Consider the following 10,915-nt stretch of genomic DNA (forward strand, 5'->3'; position numbering starts at 1 on the left):
GTGTGGTGCCAGGACAACAACCTCTCCCGCAACATGATCTAGACAAAGGAGATTGATTGTGGACTACAGGAAAAGGAGGACCGAGCACATCCCCATTCTCATCAACGGGGCTGCAGTGGAGCAGGTTGAGAGCTTCAAGTTCCTTGGTGTCCACATCACCAACAAACTATCATAGTCCAAGCACACAAAGACAGTCACGAAGAGGGCACGACAAAGCTTAGTCCCCCTCAGGAGACTGAAAAGATTTGGCATGGGTCCTCAGATCCTCAAGGTTCTACAGCTGCACCATCGAGAACATGGTTGCATCCGCTGCATGGTATGGCAACCGCTCGGCCTCGGACCACAAGGCACTACAGAGGGTAATGCGTGGGGCCAAGCTTCCCGCCATCTTGGACCTCTGTACCAGGCGGTGTCAGAGGAAGGCCCTAAAAATTGTCAAAGACGCTAGCCACCCTAGTCATAGACTGTTCTCTCTGCTACCGCACGGCAAGCGGTACCGGAGCGCCAAATCTAGGTCCAAAGGGTTTCTTAACTTCCACCCCCAAGTCATAAGACTCCTGAACAGCTAATCAAAGGGCTACCCAGACCCCTCTCTTACGCTGCTGCTACTCTCTGTTCATTATCTATGCATGGTCACTTTAACTCTACCTACATGTACATTGACTCTACCAGCACATTGACTCTGTACTGGTACCCCGTGTACAGTTGAAGTGGGAAATGTGCGTACACCTTAGCCAAATACGTGCAAACTCAGTTTTTCACAATTCCTGACATTTAATCCTAGTAACAATTCCCTGTTTTAGGTCAGTTAGGATTACCACTTTATTTTAAGAATGTGACATGTCAGATTAATGGTAGAAATAATTACTTATTTCATCTTTTATCTTTCATCACTTTCCGAGTGGGTCAGGAGTTTACATACACTCAATTAGTATTTGGTAGCATTGCCTTTAAATTGTTGGGTCAAACATTTCAGATAGCCTTCTACAATCTTCCCACAATAAGTTGGGTGAATTTTGGCCCATTCCTCCTAACAGATCTGGTGTAACTGAGTCAGGTTTGTAGGCCTCCTTGCTTGCACACACTTTTTCAGTACTGCCCACAAATTTTATATAGGATTGAGGTCAGGGCTTTGTGATGGCCACTCCAATACCTTGACTTTGTTGTCCTTAAGTCATTTTGCCACAACTTTGGAAGTATGCTTGGGGTCATTGCCCTTTTGGAAGACTCATTCTGACCAAGCTTTAACTGATATCTTGAGATGTTGCTTCAATATATCCACATAATTTTCCTCTCTCATGATGCCATCTATTTTGTGAAATGCACCAGTCCTTCCTGTAGCAAAGCCACCCATAAACATGATGCTGCCACCCCCGTGCTTCACGGTTGGGATGGTGTTCTTCAGCTTGCAAGCCTCACTCTTTTCCCTCCAAATATAACAATGGTCATTATGGCCAAACATTTCTATTTTTGTTTCATAAGACCAGAGGACATTTCTCCAAATAGTACGATATTTGTCCCCATGTGCAGTTGCAAATCATAGTCTGGCTTTTTATGGCGGTTTTGAAGCTGTGGCTTCTTCCTTGCCGAGCGGCCTTTCAGGTTATGTCGTTATAGGACTCGTTTTACTGTGGAAATAGATACTTTTGTACTCTTTTCCTCCAGCATTTTCACAAGGCTTTGCTGCTGTTCTGGGATTGATTTGCACTCGCACCAAATTACATTCATCTCTAGAAGACAGAACGCTTCTCCTTCCTAAGCAATGTGGCGGCTGCGTGGCTCCATGGTGTTTATACTTGCGTACTATTCTTTGTACAGATGAACGTGGTACCTTCAGGAGTTTGGAAATTGCTCCCAAGGATGAACCAGACTTGTGGAGGTCTACAATTTTCTTTCTGAGGTCTTTGCTGATTTCTTTTGATTTTCCCATGATGTCAAACAGAGGCACGGAGTTTGAAGGTAGACCTTGAAATCATCCACAGGTACACCTCCAATTGACTCAAATTAGGTCAATTAGCCTATCAGAAGCTTCTAAAGCTATGACATAATTGTCTGGAATTTTCCAAGCTGTTTAAAGGCACAGTCAGTCAACATTTGTATGTAAACTTCTGACCCACTGGAATTGTGATACAGTGAAATAATCTGTGTGTAAACAATTGTTGTAAAAATTACTTGTCATGCACAAAGTAGATGTCCTAACAGACTTGCCGAAACTATAGCTTGTTAAAAATAAATTTGTGGAGTGGTTGAAAAACACTTAGGTTGGAGTCATTAAAACCCGTATGGACACTTCCGAATTCAACTGTATGTAGCCTCGTTATTGTTATTTTACTGCTGATGTTTAATTGTTACTTTTATTTTCTATTTAAGTTTTAAAAAATCTTAACTTAAAGCATTGTTGGTTAAGGGCTTATAAGTAAGCATTTCACTGTAAGGTATTCGGCGCATGTGACCAATAAAATGTGATTTGATCAGAAAATATCTCCTTAACTTTAAGAGTAATCTTATTAACATCTCTCTCCTCCTCCCCTCTCTCCCTCCATGTTGCCTCTCTCCAGTCTGAGGCCCCTGGATGTGGAGTTTATGAGTCGTCTGAGTAAAGTGGTCAACATAGTCCCTGTCATCGCTAAGGCAGACACACTCACCCTGGAGGAGAGGGACTTCTTCAAACAGACGGTACGGTGTGTGCACGCACGTGTGTGTGTGTGTGTGTACAGGCACGTGTGTGTACACAAAAAGCCTATGACATTGATCTGTTGATTTGCTTTTAAACTAGTCCCTTTTGCACTAGAACAACCTGACATGGCTGACATTAGGCTTTTACAGCAGGGTAACAAGAGGGTAAGCTCACACACACACCACCCGCGTGCACACACAGGATAACGAGAGGGTAAGATCACACACACACCACCCGCGTGCACACACAGGATAACGAGAGGGTAAGATCACACACACACCACCCGCGTGCACACACAGGATAACGAGAGGGTAAGATCACACACACACCACCCGCGTGCACACACAGGATAACGAGAGGGTAAGATCACACACACACCACCCGCGTGCACACACAGGATAACGAGAGGGTAAGATCACACACACACCACCCGGCACACAGGATAACGAGAGGGTAAGATCACACACACACCACCCGCGTGCACAGGATAACAGAGGGTAAGATCACACAAGGCCGGTAGAAGCAGCCAGGCATTACAAACAGCAGCCATCTGGATAAACTACTGTACTCTGCCCAGTCTGAGGAGTAGTGGTATGAAACCTTGGAACACTTAACCGATGTTTTTAGCCAGAAAGGAGCATTTTAAGAAGTGATTTATTTACAGTATTCCAGCTTTCTATAAACCTCCGAGGCAGCTGATGTCTGCACAGATGCCAGTGTACTGTAGCAGGCTAGTCTCTTATTAGCAATACGCTACTGGGTACAGGAGATGGAGAAACCACACAGGACCTCAGATAAGGACTCTGTTTAGAGTAAGGTTTATGCAACACTCGGCAGAGGCTGTCTAGTAGCTGCTCGGCAGAGGCTGTCTAGTAGCTGCTCGGCAGAGGCTGTCCAGTAGCCACTCCTCCATGAAAGAAAGCACAGCCCTTTCTGTTGATAACTCATGTCTATGGTATGAGTTATGCCATCTCTACTGATTTAGAATTCGATGGAGTTCTCCATTGCTGCTTTCTCTTCCTGCGGTCTCTTGAAAGTTGCACCATACTAGGTTACACTGGCCTATACGGCCTGCTTGGCATAGTTTAAACAGGCCTCTGCACCCCCTTCTGTTCCAGTGTGTGTTTGTTGGCCAGTGATCAGCCTGGGAGAACGAAAATAACATGCCTGCGCGCGCACACACACACACACACACACACACATCAAGGGACGCTAGTCTCCCCCTCTCTGGCGTCCTGCGACAGATCTTTATTAATTCTGGAGGAGGAAACACGCTGGGCAACTTGGCTACCGTTTTCCCCGACAACAGCCAATGAGAACAAGGCAGAGCGAGATGGAAGCTCTGGGGCTTGTAACCCTGCTTGTTTTGGTTGGCTGCATGGGCTGGGCCATGTACGACCCTGGGATTGTGATCTTAAAGTTTAAAAAAAAAACATTTCTTTCTTGTTCTCTGCTCCCTGCAGCAGTTGACATGCACGCAGAGGGAACAAGAGTTTTTTTATTGTTTTACCCTCTGTGTCTACAGTTCGTTGCGGGCGTTCGTGTGTGTGCTCTGGTCACGTTCCCTCGACTGTTGTGGGCTTATGATATAGGCCCAAGGCTGAGAAAGTTACAAGTGTAAACTTTCCAAGAAGTATCAACCGAGAAATGTAGAAAACCTGTTCGTCATCGACCAAGTGGAAACTGCCAAAGTAGTAATTGTGAGCGGAACGGTCATTCATTTAAAGGCCATCACTGCTGGCAGAAGAAGAAGCCTGTCATGCTCTCTCTGTCTCTTGTCTGTATTCCAGTCATTATAAAGACATAGAAGAAAGGTGGACATTTTGTAAACCTGAGTGTCTGGCTGTATATTTGTGTAATAGTGGTTAACCTCCACATTAACTCTCAATGTCAGGGAACATTAAATGACCATTTAACGTCAACACCAGCCTTAGCAGTGTTTACGGTGGACTCTGAGTGAGCTACTCTAGAATTGTAGTCAGTCCTTTCCTATTCTGTTATATTTTCAGTCACGGTGACCTCATACTGGTCTAACAATCTGGCTATCTGCATGAATCATTTATGTTGTTATTGTTGGAGGTTAGCCAGTGAAAGTTAAGTTATAAGAATGAGTAGGCTTACTTACTTACTTTTGATGCCTTCTGATGTGATACAAGTCTCAGCCTCCCTTCCCTGGTCTTTCCTCTGGTGGTGAGTGAAAGGCCTTTGGTGTGTGATGTTGTTGTACTGGGCAGGACACACACTCCTCCACCTCCAGGACTAGATGACTTGGTAGATGACATGAGGTGGAAACGGCCATTGTTTAGCCCTGACTGCTGTTCTACAGTACATTGATGAAACGGTGCAAACCTGGTGTTAGATTCTGATGTGTTTCTGTGTGTGTACAGATCAGGGAAGGACTACGAGCCAACGGGATCGACGTCTACCCTCAGAAAGAGTTTGACGAGGATGCTGATGACAGGATGATCAATGATAAGATCAGGGTGGGTATACAATGTGTGTATAGGCATGCAGAATCTCACACACACACCCACACACACACACACACACACTGACGCATGGATTCATTACAAAGCAATTGTTGGTCTTAAACTGTGTGTGTGGGTTCAGGAGATGATCCCATTTGCTGTGGTGGGGAGCAACCAGGAGTACCAGGTCAATGGAAAGAGGCTTCTGGGCAGAAAAACTAAGTGGGGAACCATAGAAGGTAATTCAACACACACACAACCATTACTCTCCCTGTCAAACTAGTCATGTAAAATGGGTTGAAGCAGATGTTGGCGAAACCATGCACGTTACTGCTGCCAGCACATGTTTAAATCCCAGCCAACTGATTGAGTCTTGTGTGACTATGAGCGAGTGTTTCTCATATCCACGTGTCTCTCGTCTGTGACTAAAGACATTTCTAAGTCACAGACCCATGGAGGATTTACTGAGCCGTCTGCATCCATAACACAGTGGGGGGAAAGGTGATGTGTGGAGGACAGACCGGAGGAGGTCTAGAGAGAAAGAGAGATGGGGGGGGGTGGGGGTGGAAGAGAGGAATGTCACAGCTCCTTTTTACTGGAGGGCCGACTGTCTTCTTCCCAGATTGCACCTGGCCCCTCCAGGGCCCCTCTTGGCTCTTGGTGAATGCGCCTCTCATCACTCCACACTTGTCGACAGATGGCTGTAGAACAGATATCTTCATCTGGACCTGATTTGATTTGATTTCTTGCTGTTAGGTCTGTTCAAAGGACCAACCAATCAGAGCTTAGCGTACATGGCTTTCTAGAGTTCTCGTACTTAGGTCCTGTTCTGGAACTGTCAGGGTGTTCTTAAAACACCCATGGACTGTGATTGAACTCTAAGACAAAGGTGTGTTTGTCGGAGCACGGGTGTGAAAAATGTGTGAGAAATGTGGTTGGCCCCTGGCTGAAGGAACACTGACTCGAGCCAGCCAGGCAGTCTGTGCTGGGAGGGAGGGAGGGAGGGAGGGGGGGGGGGGACCTGTCTGCACTGCTATCATAAATTAGGCCACAAGAGGAGGGAGTCCTGTGGGCCCAGGGTTCTCATAGCCAGGACCTCTTTCTACTCGTTCTCCTTCTCTCTCTCCTCTTTCTGTCGTCTCTTACATTCTCTTTTTCCTCTACCACTGCCCCAATGTCTTTCTCATTATCAACCTCGTTATCAAATTCTTTCTCCCCCTCCTCATTCCATAAGTCATACTTATCTAGAGGGCTGGTACCTATACAACTACATATACAACGTGTCTGTCTCTGTGTGTGTTCTTGTGTTAATCCCCTGTTTGTAATAGGTGGAGGAAAGTGTTAGCCAGAGGAAACATTTAAAAACCAGCCTGGTTAAGGGAGACCCACCACCACGTGAATCAGTATACCCACAGACTGTGGTGGTCACACAGCAGCACCCTCTTCTCCCCCGCCCCTCCCTAAGAGGGATGAAATGGGATTTAATTTCCTGTGCTGCGATTTCACATAAATAACACTCCTTTTTCATTTTGTGGACTTGACATAATCGATCATTCAAACATGTGTTGGACCCTTTCTAGACTCCAGCAAATTGTCATGGAGAGTTTGTTAAATAATCTGACTTGCTGAGGGAGCTGAGATGGATTAAATTACTTGTAGTGGAAGGTGTAACCTTTATTTAAGATAATTGCTGCAGATGTCAAGATAAATGGGCGTCCTTGACCTGTCTTTGCCGCAACACTCCCATCTTGTGGCAGAGTGTAGAATAGCACATGGCATTTAACTTGATATGCACACCCCGATACACAAAATATATGCTACGTGGCTATTGTATTGTATATTATTTGAGTAACTGTAAACAGAAAACACTTGCTGTTTATCCCATAGAATGCAATTTCATTTTCTTTACTCTCTTTTTGCAGTTGAGAACATTGCACACTGTGAGTTTGCCTACCTGCGAGACCTTCTCATCAGGTGAATATTAACTGTGTTTTAAGTGATGGTGATACTGACTGTGTTTGACCAGTGTTTTTGATGACGCTTGATGTTTCTCTGGGTAATGTCGATGTTTCTCTCACTAAATCTTCATCTGTGTTTCCTCTCTGTAAGGACCCACATGCAGAACATCAAGGACATCACCAGTAGCATCCACTACGAGGTGTACCGTGTCCGCAGGCTAAACGAGACCAACGGCCAGCCACCCAACACACTGGTCAACCCACAGCAGGCCAACGGGGTGGCAGCACAGCACCAAGTCCTGACCCATGAGATGTAGATGTGTGACCATCTGCAGACACACACACACACACACACACACACACACACACACACACACACACATATATATCTTTAATGGCTGGCAACTGTGACATACCACATGCAAACACACCACGTGACACACACACACCCATCCTAACTGGCTGACATGGACTGTACACACTCCAGAGAGGATTCCAATATCACGTATATAATGATTCATACATGATCAACTGCCAAAGTCAGAGCTGTTGGGTAAACAGTACAAGATGTCCCCTAGGGAGATGGGATGCCACAGTATTATAGCATAGAGATGTGTACAGACCAGCTATCGAAGTATAGCACATCAATTAGCTCAACTATAAATAACTGGTCGGAATGACCTGTTCTACGTTTGGGTTGTGTTGTCTAGATATTGGAGATATTAGGAGGCAGGGTTTAGGTTCTTTGTATATTTTTGGACACATCTGCACTGCCCCGAAAAGCAGCAATGCAGTGTGGAGCAGCTTTGAAATCCCTTTTTGTCTTTTTCCATTGCGTTTTCCTATGTTTCAGACCTCTTACCAAACCATCCTGTCTGCCAATGTTGTATCTTGTTAAACGTATCATGTTCATTCATACAGTGCATTTTACATTTACTGTTGTGTTCTAATGTTATTGTATTGTTGTCTGGATGCAGGGAACAGACATCCCTATGCTCTCCGAACTTTCTCTAAACCAAATAAATGTCCTTTCTGTTTTAAAGAGAAGCGAAATATATAGAATTGATTTATAAATAGATATTTATGCTTGTTATGTATTCCCGTTATAATTGAGTTAGATATTCATATAGCCTACCAGTCGACCTACACACTCCCGTTGTTCTCCGAGAGGATGGAAAATCTACAGAGATCCGCTTCGGTTGTATTTTTCTTGCAATCATGCATTGTCTCCCGTGTATTTGTAGAGAATTCTATGAATCTAGATTTACATTGTATTTTTGGACATGATACAGAATAGGACTATAGGTAGGTTGAATATGTAGCCTACATACACCGCTTGTAATAATATTTAGTAACCTGAGAGTTTTGCATTCCCGGTGTAGTCGATGTTTAACTCCCTTATCTTCCCTACTAAACATTTATTCCAAATAGTCATAAATGTGCCATTCAGCCAAACACAATTCTTCACTCCGCCAAAAACTCATGGACAGAGGTCAAAACCAAGAGTACTATTCATTCAGCAATGTAGCTTACGTAACGTAAACAATTACAAAAGGTAATACAATGTTTACTGTTGTATAGTTATTGTGTAATTTGTTATAGTATGATGAGAGTATGGTTTATCTTTGATATGCTATGTCAAATAAATAAAGATTGATATTTTTATTGTTCACAATTGTCTTGATTGCCAATCCATTTCACCTGTGCAGGTGACTCCTCTCTTAATCACAAAATGTGCAATTTGGCATGTCTGAAACTGTGTGGAAAAGGATACCCTTTATGTAGTGTTTGGGTTTTAGTGTCATAAAGTGTCTTTGCAAAGTCATAAAGTTATTTCAAATCATCTGTGGCTGCATTGAGTTAAATACAGTGTGTATTGGAGGGGTTTTTACATCAAATTAGGGTCCTCTGCATGAGCTAAATTTAGAATGTATAATCATATTTTCACTGGTCCGTTTTAGTCAGGTGATTGGATCTTCAGATGCCAATGTTTTTTCATGTCTACAAGCTCATGGCCAAGGGCTCATAGACCAGCATTTCCCAAACTCAGTCCTTGTGACTCTAAGGGGTACACATTTTGGTTTTTGCCTTAGCACTACACAGCTGATTCAAATAATGAACTCGTCATCAAGCTTTGATTATTTTAATCAGCTGTGTGGTGCTAGGGCATAAACCAAAATGTGTACCCCTAAGAGTCCCCTGGACCGAGATTGGGAAATGTTCCCATGGACAGTTGAACGTTCAGCGCTGGGAATACAGTAAGTGTGTTCTTGGAGAACACAGATGTTACATAACCCAGCAGATGGCACAGGGGAAGATGACTGGCACCGTCGTGGTTTCCAGGCGCGGGATGGCTATAGATTGAACTTTAATATCATCATTAGTGCCTATTTGTATCCTGTCTCAGTTTTCGGCGAGGCTGCCTGAAGGGGTTCTCAAACCTCTCCTCGGGGACGCCCAGCCGTCCCACAGCTGGCACACCTGATTCAACTTGTTGACTATTCATCAAGCCCTTGACTGGGTAAATCAGGTGACTTTAGTTCAGGGCAACGAGAAAATGGTAATTGTCTGGGGGATCCTGAGGAGAGGCTTTGAGAACCACTGCAATTGGACGTTACTCCACCTCCTTGTGACAACACACATTGCAGCCAGCTACCTACACACACTCCACTTTACAGCTTCTCATCATTGTTCACCAAATGTTCTTCTGGGGAACGCAACAGTCTGAATCCAAACAAAATGAATGGCTATTGTAAGGCACGACGGGTTGAATGTATATCTTCAGATTGATGTGACGCGAGGGAGCGGATGTGTTTTGTAAACTGCTCTGTGTGATTTACTGTTCTTTGCAGGTTGTTGGCTTTGTTTGAACCCTCGGGGATCTGGAATCTTCCATTTTTAGCAGGTTGTTGGCTGGTTTGAACCCTCGGGGATCTGGAATCTTCCATTTTTAGCAGGTTGCTGGCTCGGTTTGAACCCTCGGGATCTGGAATCTTCCATTTTTAGCAGGTTGTTGGCTCGGTTTGAACCCTCGGGGATCTGGAATCTTCCATTTTTAGCAGGTTGTTGGCTCGGTTTGAACCCTCGGGGATCTGGAATCTTCCATTTTTAGCAGGTTGTTGGCTCGGTTTGCAGATCCCCATGGGATCAATCTTCAATTTTAGTAGGTGAAAGAGAGTGTCAGTCATTTCATTCAATGTTTTGTGTTGGAGTATGAGTGTTTAGTCCTGTGGCTAAAGTTGGACTCTTCTTAGACATGGTTGTGGGTGAATGGCATTTAATATGCACGTAGACACACACACACACACTCCAGTTTGTTCTTCGAGTACTAGCGTGGAACCCCATTGGGGAACCATTACCCCGAGTGCCCCTGAGATTGGTACACACTACACGTAGTGGCATGCATCCTTCAGTAGATATAAGAAAGCTGTCAGACAGAGAGAGATGGTGGAGTAATGATGCCCATTAATGTTGACAAGCTCTAGCAGACTCTCGTTAAGAGAACATCAACAGCTCAAAAGGGCCAATTAAAAGCCACCACGAAATATGTGCCTTTCACACACACACACACACACACACAGAGTAGGGACTCATAAACCCAGTGTCTTACAACATTGCCTTTTTAAAATTGTGCATGCGCTTCTTGTGTGGGTGTGTAGGCGCCCGCATATGTGTATGACCGGGATCATCAACTAGATTCAGCCTTGGGCCAATTATACTTTTTTTGAGTGGATGGTCGGGGGGGCAGAACATTATTGCAAATCATTTGTCGACTGCAAACTGACCGCAAGAAGCCCAAACGGATATAATAT

At 44.4% G+C, this 10,915-nt stretch overlaps 1 protein-coding gene across 10 annotated transcripts in view; it reads left to right on the plus strand.

The window, feature by feature from the left end:
• Nucleotides 1-10,683, plus strand: part of LOC124002804 (septin-9-like) — a 91,376-nt gene extending 80,693 nt beyond the window's left edge. For 8 of the 10 annotated variants that reach the window (XM_046310552.1, XM_046310553.1, XM_046310556.1 and 5 more), the window contains 5 exons: nucleotides 2,559-2,676; nucleotides 5,065-5,160; nucleotides 5,288-5,384; nucleotides 7,068-7,119; nucleotides 7,255-8,773. In XM_046310552.1, the coding sequence (XP_046166508.1) occupies nucleotides 2,559-2,676; nucleotides 5,065-5,160; nucleotides 5,288-5,384; nucleotides 7,068-7,119; nucleotides 7,255-7,420 (529 nt within the window). In that variant the 3' untranslated portion in view covers nucleotides 7,421-8,773. Of the gene's footprint in view, nucleotides 1-2,558; nucleotides 2,677-5,064; nucleotides 5,161-5,287; nucleotides 5,385-7,067; nucleotides 7,120-7,254; nucleotides 8,774-10,397; nucleotides 10,411-10,659 lie in introns of those variants that run through there. The other 2 variants (XR_006833108.1, XR_006833109.1) reach the window with 2 other exon arrangements.
• The last annotated feature ends 232 nt before the right edge of the window (nucleotides 10,684-10,915 follow it).

This window comes from Oncorhynchus gorbuscha, linkage group LG18, assembly GCF_021184085.1.
Source record: "Oncorhynchus gorbuscha isolate QuinsamMale2020 ecotype Even-year linkage group LG18, OgorEven_v1.0, whole genome shotgun sequence".
Lineage (NCBI taxonomy): Eukaryota > Metazoa > Chordata > Actinopteri > Salmoniformes > Salmonidae > Oncorhynchus > Oncorhynchus gorbuscha.